Source organism: Condylura cristata, unplaced genomic scaffold (genome assembly GCF_000260355.1).
Source record: "Condylura cristata isolate star-nosed mole 26May11 unplaced genomic scaffold, ConCri1.0 scaffold00008, whole genome shotgun sequence".
Classification (NCBI taxonomy): Eukaryota; Metazoa; Chordata; class Mammalia; order Eulipotyphla; family Talpidae; genus Condylura; species Condylura cristata.
In genome coordinates, this window is record NW_004567109.1 from 24,412,111 (window position 1) to 24,431,157 (window position 19,047).

General features: G+C 40.8%; 2 protein-coding genes across 2 annotated transcripts in view; one reads left to right on the plus strand and one right to left on the minus strand.

The window, feature by feature from the left end:
* Window positions 1-888: 888 nt before the first annotated feature.
* Window positions 889-4,329, plus strand: UROD (uroporphyrinogen decarboxylase). The gene is made up of 10 exons (XM_004678937.2): window positions 889-1,033; window positions 1,686-1,798; window positions 1,911-1,990; window positions 2,067-2,129; window positions 2,313-2,510; window positions 2,624-2,785; window positions 3,200-3,337; window positions 3,496-3,596; window positions 3,682-3,748; window positions 4,091-4,329. The coding sequence occupies exons 1-10, from the start codon at window positions 1,014-1,016 to the stop codon at window positions 4,250-4,252; spliced, it is 1,104 nt and encodes a 367-aa protein (XP_004678994.1). The 5' UTR covers window positions 889-1,013; the 3' UTR covers window positions 4,253-4,329.
* A 1,759-nt stretch (window positions 4,330-6,088) lies between these two features.
* ZSWIM5 (zinc finger, SWIM-type containing 5) overlaps window positions 6,089-19,047 on the minus strand; it is a 105,588-nt gene continuing 92,629 nt past the window's right edge. Inside the window, 3 exon segments of the mRNA XM_012722471.1 lie at window positions 6,089-7,973; window positions 8,645-8,726; window positions 9,192-9,355. Of these exon segments, the coding sequence (XP_012577925.1) occupies window positions 7,111-7,973; window positions 8,645-8,726; window positions 9,192-9,355 (1,109 nt within the window). The 3' untranslated portion in view covers window positions 6,089-7,110.

A 19,047-nucleotide genomic window follows, 5' to 3' on the forward strand; every position in this document is an offset into this window, starting at 1 on the left:
TCTGTCATGCAGGATAACGTTAGAAAACTGTTATATCAATAGTATGTAACAGAATTTAATTTCTTTTTATAGCTGAATATGTCATTGTATGTACACTACCTTCTGGTGATCCATTGGTTTGTTCATGGACACTTGGGTGGAAACTGTTTTCAAATGGATATCAAGAAAGAAGTAATAAATGATCCTATGCAATTTTGACAGTTTTCCACTTTTTTCTGTGTAGGGAGTTGGGAATTTCTTCCTTTCTTTCCTTCATAGCCACTAATACCAGATAAATGAACAAGCACCTCACAGGCATGCATGACCTGGAATCTGTAGACATGTCCAGCTTCATTAATCCCACCACTTGATCTTCGGGTTCCATAACAGCCATGTGCTCTAATGTGTCTTCTCTTGGCACAGGCTGTTCTCTCTGCTTGGAAGGTCCCGCCTTCAATTAAGTGAGGCGTCTTTGTTCTTGCTTCTAGCTTTTTCCTCTTAAAACATTTACTATAATAATTGCTGATTCTCTGTTTCCTCTTCAGGCTGTCGGGGTTGTCTTCCTTATAAATGTAAAACTCTGCAGGTAGTGTAATGCCTGGCTCTTAGTAATATAAATATTTACTGATTTTGGTGCCCTGAACAGCTTGGTGTCCTAATTCACTGTATGCCTGGCTGACCCAGGCATAACATTGTTAGCAGTAAAAGCAAGACTTGGGTCAAACCTTCGGGATACCCAGGCATTATTAAGAGCAAAGCAAATTCCTGAAGCTAAGGTAAGGTGTAGTTACAGAGTAAATCATTCTGGCAGCCTTTGTTGCTGCGTAGCTACAGCTGACTTTACGGTGAAGAGGGGTAGGAGGGTCCTACCGGCAGCACCCTGGGCAGCCCCGGAGCTGTCAGTGAGTCTGATCATGTGACTTTCAACGTGACGACCGCTTTGGCTCACTACAGGAAGGGGCGGAGCCTGGGCTGCGGCAGGCTCAGATTCCGGTTAAGTAGTGGCTGTATTCGTAGTTACAAAACAGCTTACCATGGAGGCGAACGGGTCGGGGTGAGTTCTCTCCGGTGTAGCCAGCGCGGCTTATGACTCGAGGCTTTCAACTCCGAAAGCTGCTCCCACATCTCCTTTCCCCCACTCTGTAGCGTTCCCAACCCGAATCCCAGTCCCTGGAAGCGGCACTCCTCCAACCTTGGGTTCCTGAGACCTTCATCCCAAGGACCGCCTGGCTAGATTGCACCCCACTCCCCCCACGTTCATTTAGGAGACGCCGCCGGGACTTTATAATCCTCAGCTAGGATCCTTATTTCTGGGCTGTCAACTCTGATTCCTCCTTGTCTACTCCCTTTCTCTTCCACTCTCCCTGTCTGGGTTATTTCCAAGCTCTGGAGCAACGGATACTGCCTACTGGTTCCCGAGAAAGGTCCTAGGATCCTCAAAGTAATCTTGCTGGCTTTCATGACCCGCCTCCCCCACCTTTGACTTGGGGGTCTCTAGGGCTGTGTGTAGGTTAGAGGCCCCAGAGCGGCCCATCTGGTCTGCCTGATAGGCAAAGAGGTGCCGAAATGGGTGGGGAGCCACAGCTTGGGAACTGGCCTGGGGAAGGCAGATAGCGGTGCAGGTCTGAGTCTTCCTTAACTCGTGCCTTCCCCAGCCTCCTGCCTAGCTTACTGATACCTACTCCCTAACTCCCACCTCTCTCCAGACCTCGGAGTTTTCCAGAGCTGAAGAATGACACATTCCTTCGTGCAGCCTGGGGAGAGGACACAGACTACACTCCTGTTTGGTGTATGCGGCAGGCAGGTCGCTACTTACCAGGTCAGGGTTTGGGCCTAGGATTGTAGGTAAAATTCTGGAGGGTGAAGTTTTCAGATGGGAGGTCTCCAGCATTCCTTAAGGCTGAGCCCTGCCTTCTTTCTTCTGTCTACAGAGTTTAGGGAAACTCGGGCTGCTCAGGACTTTTTCAGTACCTGTCGCTCCCCAGAGGCCTGCTGTGAACTGACTCTGCAGGTGAGGGGTCCACAAAAGAGGTAGGGATTTATGTTCTCAGCTTGCCACCTAACAATTTGTCCTCTCTCCCCAACAGCCACTGCGACGTTTCCCTTTAGATGCTGCCATAATCTTCTCTGACATCCTTGTTGTACCCCAGGTACCTGCTCAGACCTAATTCTAGAATGGGTAAAAAGGGGAAAAGATAAGTACTCACTAGACAGAGGGAAACTTGGGCTGGAAGAAATGTAGTTTTATTCCCCTTTCCATCCTACCATGGGATAAATAGAACCTTTATTATTGGAGTTGTGAACCCTGGTATTTCTACCCCCCCCCATTCTAGGCACTGGGCATGGAGGTGACCATGGTGCCTGGCAAAGGTCCCAGCTTTCCAGAGCCCTTAAGAGAAGAGCGGGACTTAGAGCGCCTTCGGGATCCGGCAACAGTGGTTTCAGAGCTGGACTATGTGTTCCAGGCCATCACCCTCACTCGAGAACGGCTGGCTGGACGTGTGCCACTGATTGGCTTTGCTGGTGCCCCAGTAATAAGGGCTAAGACAGGGGTTTGGGCATGGGTAATCACTCTGACAGGTCTGGTGTGGACATGTAGCAGTCTGGCTTCTATACCTGTGACATCTTTGTATCCCTTCAACAGTGGACTCTGATGACATACATGATTGAGGGTGGCAGCTCAAGCACCATGGCTCAGGCCAAGCGCTGGCTTTACCAGAGACCCCAGGCCAGTCACCAGCTGCTTCGTATCCTCACTGATGCTCTTGTACCATATCTAGTAGGACAAGTGGCTGCTGGTGCCCAGGTCAGTTCTGAGGGAGAGACAAGTGGCTGGGGTTTAGTCTAAGGAGACCGGAAGTAACAGAGTTCCATACTTCCATACATTTGTGAGGGTAGTTCAGGTCCCTTCTGTGAAATATTCTGCTATGAACTAACTGTGAATCCACCTGCAGAAGGGTGACCTTCAGTGATTTGACAGGAGCCCACCCTAGTATTGGCAGGAGGTGCTGACTGCTCCATGTATTTAAAGACGAAAGCTAGCACTGGGATCTGGAAACTTTTTTTTTTTTAAACTAGAACTGGGTTTATAGGCATTGGCAGTATCAGTAGTTTTGAAGTCACTTGAGGGAAAACGGAGGCACATTCTATGTCTAGAGCCTGAGAGCCTTCCTTTTCATGTGTTATATATATTTTTTTCTTCACTACCTCTTGACTACAGGCATTGCAGCTCTTTGAATCCCATGCAGGGCATCTTGGCCCGCAGCTCTTTAACAAGTTTGCACTTCCCTACATCCGTGATGTGGCCAAACGAGTGAAGGCCAATCTGCAGAAGGCAGGCCTGGCACCAGTGCCCATGGTAAGGCTGAGGATCGGTGAGTGAAGGTGGGCCTCTGGAGCTTTCAAGAGTAAACCTGCATGGACTGAAGTAACCACTGGAGGGCAGCAGTGGTACAATAAAGGTTATAGGTATCGCAGGGCCCTCCTGGAGCCTCAGAAACCTGCCCTTTCTCCCAGATCATCTTTGCTAAGGATGGACATTTTGCCCTGGAAGAGCTGGCTCAAGCTGGCTATGAGGTGGTTGGGCTCGACTGGACAGTGGCCCCAGGGAAAGTGCGGTGAGTCATGGAGGGGTGGGCACTGGAAGTTGAGGTGGAAGGGCCATACATGCAGTCATCAGAACACGGCAATAACTCCTTCCAGGGAGCGTGTAGGGAAGACGGTGACCTTGCAAGGCAACCTGGACCCCTGTGCCCTGTATGCTTCAGAGGTAACCACCACAGTCCCTGTGTATGTTTGTGAGTTTGTCCCTGTGTACTATGAAGGCTGTGGAAGTGGTTGTGTATTACTATGTGTGTGTTTTTATTGTCTCTCCCTCCCCTCTACTTTATACACCCTATATGAGTTCTATAAAGGCAGGGTCTTCTTTTTATTATTTAACATTGTGTTTTCTCAGTGCCTGGCTCATACTAGTTATTCAATAAATTTTGTTCAACGACTGAATGAGTGATGCTGAGTTGACGCATGCCTCCATGCTTGTGTGTCACTACTGTGTATAGGGAGGACAGAGGCTTGTTGGCTTTCCTGTAGCCAGTGCCCTTTGGTCCCCCAGGAGGAGATTGGGCGGCTGGTGCAGCAGATGCTGGATGACTTTGGGCCACAGCGCTACATTGCCAACCTGGGCCATGGCCTTTATCCTGACATGGACCCAGAACACGTGGGGGCCTTTGTGGATGCAGTGCACAAACACTCACGTCTGCTTCGACAGAACTGAGCGCCTTTCCCCTCAAATTCCACAACACAGACAACTGATTGTTTCTAGGAGAATAAAAATTCTAGCGCTGGCATCTAGAGCTTGTGGTTTTGTTTGTGAAAGATCTGTGTCCTTACTGTAAGTCCTTTTTTAGCCTCTGCTCCTTTTTGCATCTTACCCTACAAGTCATGGGAGCACAGATGTTGGTGAATAGGTACTGTAGGGCAATTTTGTGTCAGATCTTCAACCTCCAGAGCTATATGGGAATGGATAGAGCCTTCTAGCAGTTGGAGCTATGGCATCTGCAGAGAAATGATGTTCCCATAGTATACAAAGCTGAATTGACAGGGCTTTGTGTCAGGGGATGGTGAGAGAAGTTTAGCAATGTCTTCAAAGAGCCTGTTGAGAAGGATGGAGTCTAGATGAGCAGGGAGAAGCTGAGGCCTTCCGCTTGCACTCCAAAAGGTAGAGAGGATATAAAGACTCAGCTAAGTTGCTTGGGATTCAAATCTTATTTTATCACCAAGATGAGAAGGCCTCTGAAGTCAAAATGCTCTGTGACACTCAGAGTTGCTTTGCATTCTTTTCTGAGTAGATACCTAGTTTTCCCAGAATCTTAGAATCTTGGTATGTTGCTATCATGATGTTATCTATTTCCTAGGAAAAGGTTCTGAGTTGCTGTGAGCTCTACAGAGGGGCATGGTGAGGCAGAAAATTTCTCATTTAGCATTTACTTAGACCACTAGGAACCACTATGTTATAGGCTGAACCAATATCCATCCCAGCTAGGGCAATGCAGGAGAGCAGGGGCCCATTTATTGAGAGGACACAATTTCTGCTTTTAGAAAAATGATCTTTTCTGTGATCCATGATTTATTCATAGAAAAGCACTGTGAGTTCACATACCTGCTAAAAAGTGGCAATTGTGATAAAGAAATGGGAGTGGCTTCTTCTTTTTTTAAACCAAACTATTGGGCTGAGATATTGTAGGGGCCCAGATGTTGTAGGGGCTGGACAGTAAGATTTCAGTAGCCACAAACAGCAAATACAACTTTGTGGTTAGTGTAGAGGAAAACAAAGTGACCGTTTGTCAAAGAAAGAAAAATAAAGCATACAGAGAAGTCCTTAGTTCATACTCTAGCTATACCACCCCTGCCCTATCACACTTCACCCCCTACTTGGGAACTAAAACATGGAACAGTAAAACACCAAGACACTGGCATCCAAATGACTCTTCTGAATGCACTTGCTACCTTCTATAACAATTCCAGGTAGAGCATGATGGGTCAGGAAGGTAGCAGGAACATGATATACTGAAGGTCAGCCAGGACTAAGATTGGTTGCTACCAGGGCTAGAAACTAGTAGAAAGGGGAAGGCCAAATGCATTCCAGCCCCAGCCTCCAAACCAGTGACCAAGGGGGCTGTAACAAAAGCAGGCAGAGGAAGCTTGAGGTAGAAAGGCAGGGGAAGAAAGCAAGTACAGGAAGAGAACCATGGAGCTGGAGTAGTCACTCTTAGGGTAGAGGAGACCAGTGTGGAGAAGTCTTTTTGGTGAGGATGGTGATTAAAGGAGGCACAGATATACGAAACATACCAGAAACATACTTAGCTGGCGAGCGACTAGGGAATGGGGAAAGGAGATCTAGTGTAAGTGAGAAGGTACACATTCATGCAGATCCTCGTATGAATCCACAGACATGCCTACATGTTGAAATGCACACAGTTCAAAAAACCTATCAGTGGAGAGCAGGCATAAACACAAAATGCATGTTTATATACGTGCACCTGTGTGTGCCCAGATACACTCTAAGCAGTCTTTGATGAGCTGTGATGAGCATGGACACACACACATGTTCTTGTGTTCCCAGATATGTATTCCCTCACATGGAAACAGCGACATATTCACATAGACATACCTGGCAGACACATGCATTTGTGCACAGACAGGCATGTACAGATAAATCTGTGTACACAGACACATACTAAGCCATACAGGTTCATGTACACACACACAAATACAATGAAACAAAACCAGACACTCTAACCCAAAAGTTAACCCAAAAGTGGCCAGTGTATATGAATATGAACTCTGTAACCTCCCAGACTTTCACTTTCTCCTTACACTTGTTTCTTAGGAACTCAGCAGCCTCCTAGAGAGGCTATGAGGCAGAAGCAAGAACTTGTGTCCTCATAGCTTCATGAAGCAAAAGTCTAAGTCCAGTGCCACCTCACCCACCATGGGGCTACAGATGCCCATTTGTAGGCTGGGCTTTCTGCATAGACCACACTTGTGATTTATGCTAACTGGCCATTTTTCTCCCTGTTATCCCCATTCCTCCACTGCCAACAGCATATACTCTGCAAGGGAAACCTGAGAAATGGTTGTGAGTCCCCTCAGAAAACAAGCTTATCTTCCCACCCACAGCTACTTCAAGTACCCATCAAATTAGAACCAGAATTATAAATAGTTACAACTTTACAATGTTATTGGCAACACATCTACTATACTATTTACAGCATTATAAATGTTTGTTTCTCTGGTTAAGCAATCCCTGAGAAAGAACAGTGTTCTGTGTTTGCCAAGGGCGAGAGGGCCAATGCCCAGGACACGCAGGATATAGGGGCGTGAGGTGGCATGTTGTGGGTTTCTGATCAATCTGCAGGGCCCAGCTCCAGGAACAGTAGGCTGTGATAAGAACCTGGCCAAGGCAGGCATACTGGCTAGAAGTGGACTCTCCCCTTGTTTAGCCCTGTGTCCTTCGGCTTTGGCCACAGGTGCTCAGAGTACTCTCAGGGTGGACACATATTTCAATGTCCTCGGCCTGACCTGATGGTATCGGGGAGCCCTGGCTGCCCCAGCAGTGAGCTGTCTGCTTTCTCAGCCAAAGCGCTCTCGCACCAGCAACATCAGCTTTTTCTTGCCTTTGTAGATTTGTTTGAGGTTGTCAATGAATTGAGCAAACTGCAGGTGGCCATCCTGAGGCAGCAGGAAGGTCTCCCGAGCCTTGCTCAGAAACTCAATGAACTCTCCATAGTGGCGAGGGCTGATGTGTGTCAGGCGGGAGTGTGTAGTATTGATGTAGGCATTGATGGTGGCATCCAACAGCTGGCGCAGTGGAGCTTTGTCAGTGGACATGAGCTTTCCAGAGCTACGACGGCCTGGGATGCCAGCCAGGCCAGGTGCAGTCACAGTGCAGCGCCGAAGGATGTCTGAAAGCACTGTGGCACAGTGCACACTCTTCACCACCAAGGGGATGAGGGCTGCCAGCTCATTCTTGCCCAGAGAATGGCTGAGGGCACAGGCCCAGAGCACATCATTGATGGCTGGGTGGGTGTCCTGATTGTAGGCCAGGTTGAGATGGCTCATGGCCAGTGAGGCCAGCTTGAAGGCACGTAGCGGGTAGCCACGGAGCTCCATGTAGCGGGCGATGGTGAACAGCTGTGAATGGGTCATGCCTCCGGCGGCAGCATCAATGGCAATCTGGTAGGCTGCCTCAAAGGCAATGTGGTCTTTTTCACAAAGTGTCAGGGCTGACAGGGCACAGCTCTGTGGATCCTTCATAGCACACTGCAGAGCCAGGGTGCGAGCACAGCTAGCCAGCTCCTCTCTCTGTGGATAGTCAAGACTGAGGCGCAGGATAGTGGTGTGGGACACGGCGGTGGCAGCCACAATGCTAGTGGCCTCGGTAGGGGTGAAGAGGGTGTACCAGCTCTGCAAGATGCTCACCAGGGCACGCACACCTGTCAGGGGAAGCTTGAACTCAGTCGTGATCATCCAGGTCCCAATCCTGGTCTGCCCAGATTACCATTTGGAGAACGAGCGTGGTCTACTGAGGTGAATTCTTTCTCCTCAGCAGCCCTGAGTTAATCAGAGGCAAACCCGGGCAAGGGGAGCATCCCAGAAGGCCAGACCCACTGTAGGGTCTCCCCATCCCCTTTCCCCAGGTCAGAGGGTTGAAGGATTTGATGGGTACCCAGCAGAGCCTCTCGTTTGCCTGCCCCAAAGCAGCAGATCTGCCTGGGGGTCTAGACTCAGGCTACAGTCTGGGCTCTAGGTGGGCTTCTGGACTTCCAAGTTTGTTTGGGGTTTCCCAGAAGCATGAACAGGGATTGGGACCAAACCACTGGGCCAACTACTTTGCAAGGGGTACATTTGAGGATTTGGTGGTTGAAATGTTCTTTCATTGTCTCTGATGAGAGTCAAAGTACTCCTGTAATCAGGTGATAGTCGAAGCAGTGAGTGTGGAACTTGGGATGGCTGAGCAGAGGCTCTCTTTTCTTACCAGAAGCCCTATTTTTTCCCTAGGCTATCAGCAATAGGAAAATGAGTGCTCTAAAGATTCACTGTCTTGTCTTAAGAGTCAGACTGCAAACGCTTTTCCCCTTGGGATAGAGGGAAGTGGAAGACTCACCCACTTCTGTAGCACAAGTCACCAACCACCGCACCATCTCCCGGCGTCTCCAGTTAAGCGTCGATAAGGTCATCCTCATCACCTGGGCAAAAAAAGAGGCATCCAAGTGGGTTAAGTGTAATTGTTTATTCCTTCCTCTTCCCATTCCCTTTGCCATTCATTTATGCACCAAGTAGTTATTGTGTGTTTGAACAGCCATTTCTCCTCTGTTAAGTACAGTTTAACTTCTTCTCCACCCCTCTCACCAATCAGTGAGGTTTATTTGATGACCTGTAATAAATGAAGCCCTTATTACCACATCTTACTTACCTGAAGGAAGGAGAGTGGGGTAAGGAGAAATAGGGGACACCATGAAACCTAAGGCTGTATATTGCTTCTGGCAAATTATAGTCTTCTCACATTGTGCTTAGTCAAGAATTTGTATTCTGGAAACAGAAAGAACCAGACTTTGCCCATGCCCACTCCCCTTGGTAGCTTATATCAACTGTCACTAGGCCATAAGCCAAAAGTGGCTCCATCTCTTGTAGCCCCATCTCTTCCTCCATACCTGTAACCCCAGCTCCAGTGCCACATTGAGCAGGGTGCTGTCAGTACTACTGTCTGCGGGAGTAGCTATCTTGAATGCATCTTGAGCCAATTTAAAGATGAGGGAAGAAGAATGAATGTGCTTCTGTATCACTTCCAGGATTGTTCGGAGCCTCAGAGTATCCCCTATAAATTACAAAGAGACAGGGAGGGTAGGCATAGTGTCTTTGTACAATCACCCCCAAAGCATCCCCAAATCATACCTGCTGATCACAACAGGTACTGGTTAAACTGACCACCATCAATCCAATGAATGCTTCTGGACATTACCATCCTTTCTGGGTGTCAACTATCTCCACTGAATCCCATGGATCTTCTTTTTTTCCCTAGTTACCAATAGGAGTTGACTTCTTGCCACTTTATAATCTGCTTCTAGCCCTCGTCCTCTTTTCCCTCAGACTTCTTACATGCCCCAAATAATTTTCTCTAACACTTAAAATTTGAGAGTACTCACACAGCTGACAGGATGATAGCCCAAAAAGCAGACCAATCCCATTCTTTGCCTCACTACAGCTCCCTGGGGCAAAAAGGAGGAGGATACATCTTATTCATTAAGCAAGGATTTTATACAAAGTACTAGTGCAGAGTTAAGGAACATACCACAGGAAGAACATATATACCATATGAAATGAAGGTCACTATATGAAGGTAATATAGTACATAAAATACTGGTCTACCTCATGGAGTAAAATGTAACCCACCCACTACTCCCTTCAGCAGTGTATTTCAGTAGATCTGCTGTTCTGCTCCCTGCGCTCTCTGGTGAATCCTCATACCCTCCACACCTCTGGCTTGTACCCCAGTTCTTGTATGCATAAATAATCTTTAAAAAACATTTTAAATTAATATTTTATGTCATTTGAGCAATTTTAGCTTTACAGAAAACTAAGCAGAGTGTAGAAAATTTCCCTCCATTCCCTCTCCCCCTTGCAGGTTCCCCTATTAGCATCTATTAGTTTGATGAAACAACACTGATATAATCCTTAACTAAAGCCCACAGTTTACATGAGGGTCCACTGAGTTATGTAGCCCCATGAGTTTTGGCAAATACACATAATCAAACATCCACTATTACCATATCATTGCTGTAACAGCTGCATCTCCTGTGCTCCATCTATTCTTGCTGAGGAATTCCCCGAGGAGGCTACTGTTCTTTCTCTATAGTTTTGCCTTTTCCACGATGTTGTATACTTGGAATCACCATATACAACCTTTTCAGACTGGCTTCGTTCACTAAATAATATACACTTAAGTTTCCTCCATAGCATTTTGTAGTTTGATAGCTCATTTCTTTTCATCATAAGATAATATTCCACCATATGGATATACCAGTTTGTTTATCCACTTACCTTTTCAACAACATTCTGTTCTTAGTCTTTTGGAAATCACAAATAAAGCTGCTATACACATTTATGTGCAAGGTTTTATATGGATATAGTTACTAACTCACTTGGGTAACTACCTTGGAGCAAAATTGCTGGATCATGTGTAACCATATTTAACTTTGTATAAAACCAAAATGGTTTTTCCAAACAATTTTCCAAAATGGTTGGATTTTTTTTTTTTTTTGCATCTCCACAAGCAATATGTGAATTTTAGCTTGCTCTGTGAGTTTCAGCTTTTCTCAGTACCATTTGTTGAAAACTATTCTTTGCTCTCTTGTCAAAATCACTTGACTATGTTTGTAGGGGTTTATTTCTGAGTTCTGTTTTCACTGATGGATTTTTCTACTCTTTTGCCAATACTAACCACACTGTAGCTTTACAGTAAGTTTTGAAATCAGGTAGTGTTCTCCAACTTTTGTTGTTCTTTCATATTGTGTTGGCTCTTCTAGTTCTTTTGCTTTTCCATATGAACTTTACAAAGTGTGTGTGTCAATAACCACAAAATAACTCCTGGAATTTCTGGATGAAGTTGTATTAAATCTATAATCAAGTTGGGAAGAACTGATATAATAATGAGTCTTTCTCCCTATGGACATGGAATATCTATTTATTTAGATCATATTTGACTTCTTTTATTAAAGTTTTATTACTTCCCTACATAGATCTTGTAGGTATTTGGCAGATTTATTCTGAAATTTTTTTTTGCTGGTGTATCTGCAAAATGTCAATTGTTCATTGCTCATATATAGGCAAACAACTGATTTTTGCATATTGCATGCTGCAAAATTGCTATAATCACATATTAGTTTTCTCTTGCTGATTAACTGGGATTTTCTACATAGACAATCATGTCATTTGCAAACAAAGAGTTTTATTCTTCCTTCCCAATCTGTGTACCTTTTGTTTCCTTTATCTTATTGTATTGTTAAAACTTCCAGCATGATGTTGCATGACACTCGTCTTATTTCTGATCTTCCAGTTTCTCTGCACTAAGCATGCTGGTAGCTATAGAGTTTTTAGATTGTTTTATAAAGCTCAGTTAGTGTTATTCCATTCTTAGCTTGCTAAGAATTTTTTTTTTAATGAATAGGTGTTACATTTCATTAATTTTTTATAGCATTTACTGATAAAATCAAATGCTCTTTCTTTAGCTTATGGATATGATGGATTACATTAACTGATTTTCAAATGGTGAATCAGTTTTGCATACCTGGAATCCCACTTGACTGTGGTGTATAATTATATATTAGACTTTGTTGTATTCAATATGCTAATATTTTGCTGAGGATTTTTACATTTATGTTCATGGATGAAACTGGTCTGTAGTTTTCTTTTCTTGTACTGTTTTTATCTGATTTTGGTATTAGAGTAATGTTGGCCTCATAAGATGAATTAGGGAGTGTTCTCTCTGCTTCTATTTCCTGCAAGAGATTGTAGAGAAATGGTATCATTTTTCCCTTAAATATTTGATAGGACTTACCAGTGAAATCATCTGGGTCAAATGCTTTCTGTTTGAAAGGTCATTGATTCAATTTCTTTATTTCTCCATGTGTGAATTTTGGTAGACAGTGTTTTCCAAGGAATTTGGTCCATTCCTCATCTATTTGTGGTCAGGTAGTTTTTCATATTCCTTTACTGTTATTTTAATATATATGGGATCAGTAATGATGGTCTCCTTTCACTTACAGTAACTTATGTCTTTTTTTTCCTCCATGGTTAACGTGGCTACAAGGTTACTAATTTTACTTCTTTTCAAAATATCCACTTTTGTTTTCACTGATTTTATGTTTTCTCATTTCCAATTTCACTTATTTGTTCCAACTAGCTATTTTCTTCAGCTAGTTATAAGTATATATTGTTCTTCTTTCTCAGGTTTTGTGATAAAAGCTTATTTATCTCCCAGTTATGGAGATATAATTAACATATATAACATTGTGTAAATTTAGATGCAAAATGTGATGTAATATGTATTACCACAATAAAGCCAACAAAACCATCACCTCACAGTTACCCTCCCTCCCCACCTCCCATGTGTGTGGTGAGGATATTTAAGAATTTTCTTAGCAAATAGCAAGCATACAGTATTATATTAAATACAGTCACCACCATACTGAACATTAAGACCTCCAGAAGTTATTCATCTTACAACTGAAAATTTGTACCCTTTGGCCAGTATCTCCCCATTTCTACCACTTATAAATCCCTGGTAACCACAATCTATTATTTCCATGAGTTCAGCTTTTGTAGATTCCACACAGAAGTGTCTTTCTTCTTCTTCTTTTTTTTATAAGTGCTTTCTATGGTTTATTTCATTTAGCTGAATGCCCTTTATGTTGTTGAAAATGACTGAGTTCTGAGTTTCTTTTTAATGACTGAATAATATTCCAGTACCAGTGAATGTGTTTGTGTACTATACCTTCTTTACCCATTCATTGCTCAATGAAAATTTAGGTTTTCCTCCTAAAGTTTGCTGATTGTGCATAATGCTTCAAAGCAATTAACATGGGAGTGCATTTACCTCTTTAAGACAGTGATTTCATTTATTTTGGATATATAGCCAGAAGTGGTATTACTGCACATATGTGGTAGTTTTACTGCTATTCATTGTGGCTGTACCAATTTATATCCCCACCAATAATGCACAAGATTCCTTTTTATTTACATTGTCACCAGCACTTATCTTTTTTTTTTGGGGATACTACCCTTTCTAACAAGTATGAGGTGACAGATTGATTTTAAATCTTCCTTCTTTTCTATCATGCAGTTAATTCCAACTGCTTTTATTGCATCTTACATTTTTGTTAGTTGGATTATAATTTTCATTTAGTTTAAAATATTTAATTTTTTTCCTTGAGATTTCTTCTTTGACCCATGTGTTAGAAGTGTTCTGTTTAGTCTCCACAAATTTTAGGGTTTTCCAGCTATCTTTCTGCTTATTGATTTCTAGTTTAATGTGGTCTTAGAGTCTACCTTGTATTTTTATTTTTTAAATTTACTGAGATGTGTTTTATGGACCAGAATGTGGTCTGTCATGGTGGATGACCCATGTGAACGTGAGAAAAATGTCTATTTTGTTGTTTGATGAAGAATGCTATAAAAGTTAACTAGGTTCACCTAATTGATGGTACTATTCAATGCAAGTATATTTTTACTGATTTCCTGCCTCCTGGCTCTGTCAATTACTGATAGAGATAAGTTGATCTTCTCAACTGTATTAGTGGATCTGTCCATTTCTTTTTGCAATTCTATCAGTTTTAGTTTCATATATTTTGGTGTTCTGTTGTTAGATGCATACATATTCAGATTATATCTTATTAGAGAATTGACCACTTTATTACTATGCAGTGCCTCTTTGTGTTCCTGATAATTTTCCATGTTTTGAAATCTGCTTTGTCTGAAGTTACTCTAAGTACTCCAGCTTTGTCTTGATTTGTGTTAGCATAGTATAGCTTTCCCATTACTCTGTTGTTGAAGAAATCTGAAGTGGTTAAGATGTGATTTTAAAGATGAAAATAACAAACAGCTGTAGTAGTATGCATGCTTGCTTTCTTGGAGAGTTTGTTTTCAAGACTCTTCCTGCTTTCAGTGAGGCTAGCATGGTAGTGAATTTCTAGGGTATGGGAAGTGAAGGCCAAAGTGAGACATTACCTCCTATGTGTTAATTGTATTTAAAGTCGTAGCCTGTTTTTGGAAGAAAATATTTGGTAATGTAAGGCCTATAAATTCAGTCATAGAGAAGTCAAATATTTGCTGAAAGCCACTGGGCTAAAAATGAACCCAGTGCTATTCAGTACTGTATCTTGGGACTATCTGTTTGTTATAACATTGTCTCTTTATAGACCTATCTAGTTAGTTGTGGTAAAATTCATATAAAATAAAACTGCTATTTTAACCAATTTATGTGTAAAACTGAGTGGTGCTAATCATAGTCATAATGTTGCATAAATATCACCATTATTTATTTCCAAAGCTTTTTCATCATTCCAAACAGAGCTCTGTACCCATTGAGTGATTCTATGCCTCTCTTCTTAGCTTCTCATAATCTTTAGTGTTTTATTAATTTGCTTATCTAGATATAAATGGAAACATACAATATTTTGTGTATTATTTCACTTAGCTTGTCTTCAAGATTTCCCCGTATTATAGCATTTATTTCTATGATATAACATTCCATTGTATTTATACACTGTTTACATATGAATGGTCATACATAGAAAGTCACTTGGGTTGCTTCTAACTTTTGCCTATTGTGAGTAATACTGCAATTAACATGGGTACAAGTATCTGAGTCCTTATTTTCAATACTTCTGGGTATTACCTAGGAGTGGCATTGCTGGATCACAAGGTAATTCTATTTAAAGTTTTCAGGAATAATAAAACTATTTTCTATAGCACACTTTATATTCCTACTACCAATGTATAAGGGCTCCAAATTCTCAACATCTTCACCAATACTTGTTATTACTATTATTTTTAATAACACCATCCTAATGGATATGAGTGGTATCTCATTGTGGCTTTGATTTGCATTTCCCTAATGACTGATGGTGTTGACCATCTTTTCATGTGCTTCTAGTAGTCTGTATATTTTCTTTGGAGAAATGTTTCCAGTTTTTTTTTTTTTTTTCATTTTAAATTGGTTGTCTTTTTGTTGTTGAGTTGTAGTTCTTTATATTAAGCCATTATCAAATATGACCTAAAAATATTTTCTCTTATCCTGTAGGCTGTCTTTTCACCTTCTTGATAATGTTCTCTGAGGAGCAAATATTTTAAATTTTGATGGGGTCCAAATTAACTTTTTTGTTGTTATACATGCTTTTGGTGTCATATCTAAGAATCCACTGGCAAGTCTAAGGTCAGAGCTATCCTTACATTTCTTCTATAAACTTATGACTTTAGCTCTTATTTTAGATCATTAGTCCCCTCTCTTTACTTTAATCAATCTCTATACTTAAAGTAGGTTTTAACCTTTATATTAAAGTAGGTTTGCTATAGACAACATATAGTGGGATCGTTTCCTTTTTTTTTTTAATTTTGTTATTTTTACATCATTTTGTACATTTTTTTTTCCCATCTCAATTGTAATCCCCGTGGGTTTCCCATCACCAAGTCACCCGTGGGATGTTTTCCTTTTTTAAATCTACTCACAGTCTCTTTTAACTGGTACACATTACATTCACATTTAAAATGATTATTGATATGGATGGATTAATACCTAATATATATGCAACTGTTTTCTAATCATTGCACTTGCTGTTTATATCCTTTTTAAAAATCCTTATCTCACTTCTGCCTTTTCACATTTAAAACCAGCATTCTATGATTTAATTTTTTCTTTTAGTGTACTTTACTTTAAAAATTATTTATTTGTTCTAGAGCTGCAATATATATTTACAACTATTCTAAGTCCCTTTTGAAATAATTATATCACTTCACATGATAATGTATGACAGCATCTTCAATGCTTACCTTCTGACTTTAGCATCAATGCTGTCACTCACATCACTTATCTTTAAGCTATAATCACCTAATAAACCACTACTGTATATTACTATTATTATTTTGAACCTATTAGTTCAATTAGTAAAAGTGTTTGTTTTACCTTCATTTATTCCTTTTCTAACACTGTTCCTTTTGTTATACAGATTTGAATTTCAGATTTACATAACTTTTTCTTTCTTTTCTCTCTGAAGAACTTTGTACAAAGCAGGTCTACTAGGAATAAATTCCTTCAGTTTTTGTCTGAGGAAGTCTTTATTTCTCCTTTACTTTTGAAGAGTAGTTCATTTGAATACCAAAGTCTAGGTTAGTAGTTATTTCACACTTTATTTCATTCTAGCTCTTTCTTGCTTACATGCTTTGTGTAGTCAAAGTGTAATTCCTATCACTATTTTGCCATATGTAAGATGATTTTGTTCTTTGTCTTCAAGATTTTCTGTTTTTGGTTTTCTGCTGTTTGAATATGATATGCTTGGAAGAAAAGTTTTTGTTATTCATATTTGGTGTTCTCTAAACTTCCTGGATTTGTGTCTTGGTGTCACTGATTTTGGAAAATTATCAGCCACTATTCATTCAAATATTTCTTCTGTTCCTTTCTTCTCTTTCTGGCATTTCCATTATGTACATGTTATATATCTTTTGCAATTTTCCCAGAGTCCTCAGATATTTTGTTCTGGGATTTCTGTGCCCCCTCCCTCTACTACTACTTTTTACTAGCTTTGCATTTCAATTTGAGAAGATTCAGTTGGTATTTATAACATAACATTTTGGAAATAATTATATGGTCCAATACTGAACAGACACAAAGTTAAATAGTGGTGTTTTTCTCTCCTTCATTCCTGATCCTCATTCATCCACTTCTAACCCTATGTGCAATCAATATTATCAGTTTTTGCATATGATCATCCAAAGTAGTCTTGATGCATTAAAAGGAGATACATGACCTATTTCCTCTTTTTTTTGTGTGTGTGTGTGGGGGATACAACCACAAATGATAGCATAGTATACACAAGTTTATATATTATTTTCCTTCCATATTAATATATCTTAGAGATTAATCTTTTCAGCATATAAACAGTTCCTTGTACTTTTAAATGACTGCATAGTATTTAATTTATGGATGTAGAGATCCACAACTCCTTATTAAAAACACAAGAGTTTAGTAAGATGTCTCTGAGATATATCTGACCAAGCTTTTGCACTAAGTCTATTTAGAATTTAGAGTTGTGAGAGATAAACTGTACATGTATTTTATGTAATATGCAAACAGTGGGCTTGGGCAGTATCCTGTAGTTATACACATTACTATTTGTACAATGAATATATGAATACTCATACTAGGTGGAGTAAGGAACAAAATTAGTACTGTAGCTTACTGACTATATTGTAGTATTTTATCAGTAAACTGATAAAAGAACTAATGTGATATAGTCCATAAATAGTTGGTACCCTTTTTATTTCTAAGGAAAACGTTCTATGAAACATCAAGCAAATAGCTATATATATGCATGTAAAAACTGTTAGCTCTGGTCTATTAAGGGTCATGGACAAAAGACTTCATCAGTATTGCTGTTATTGGCACTAAAGACTATAATTGGATATTTAATGATGCTGTAACACTACAGCAAATGACCTTTAAAAAGGTATAGCTGGGGCCTCCCTGGTGACACAGGGGTTAAAGACACAGCACTATAGTTACTGGCAGTCACTATAGCCCAAGTCTGACCCCAGCTCAGACCTCCCGTGTTGCCTGCTGCTCCCCTGAGCAATGTATTTCAGTGGCTCTGACCATTCTGCTCCCCATTCTGTCTATGATGAATCCTTTCACCTCCTGAACCTCTGGCCTGCACCCCAGTTCTTGTATGCGTAAACAAATCTTACAACATAAAAAGGTATAGTTCTAGGGCAATCTCATTAACATGGATTTCTACATTACATGCATTTCTTCATTTAAGTAAGTCACCACAGTCTCATTTTTTCACTGCTGAATGCAGTTCTGCTCAGACATTTCCTCTTTGTTGTTTATAGCATTGGCCCTCCCCCCAAATCTTTTTACATCTTGTCATCACTACTAGCCTCATGCTTATTTGAGTTAACACCATGTTAGTAATTTGCAAGTCTCACAAGGAATGTATAACAGATATATAATATTTAGTATTTTTTTCCATATTAGCTTTCTCTAAGTTAGTGCTTCTACCTTACTAATATAAAAGTCATCTGAAGAATTTGTTAAAACATAGATTCTTGGGCAACACCCCCACAGTCTGATCTGGTAGGTGTAGGGACTTATATTTCTTTTAAGCTTCCAGATGTTGCTGCTGTTTGTTTGCTGGCTACACTAGATTAGCAGGCCTGTGACTTACTTAGGTTTTAAATTAACAAATTTTGGTGTAATTAATGAGGCTATATATCTTTTCAGTAGTGACACAAATATTTCAGTCTTTAGCTACAGGTTCACTTTCAAACATTACCAAAAGCCACAGTCTGCCAAATATTTATCACTCATTCCAAGTAGCAGCAACTATGTAAATGCAATCACTGTGGTGTACCTGACCAAGCTTCTGCAATAGCTCTTCCAGAAACATATAGAAGCTAACAGCTGAAAATAAAATAACAACAAATGTTTGTATCTTCTCTTCATTGGGAGTAAAATTTCTTGGTCACGAGAGATTCAGGAGAGGTTATATGTAGAATAGTGGTCCAAGAGTAAAATAATTTAACAATTTCATCTATTCCAGCTTAAATGTAATGAGCTAATGTCATCAACATAGATAACAGAGACGGCTAGAACATATTTTGGTTACTGATACTTTTTTGTTTATTTATTAACAAAAAAATTATGAGCAATCTTGAAACACATTGGATGTTAGCCTTTTCTAGCTTTACCTGTATGCTACATTGACACATTCCAGAACTTTCTACCATGTTTAGTCC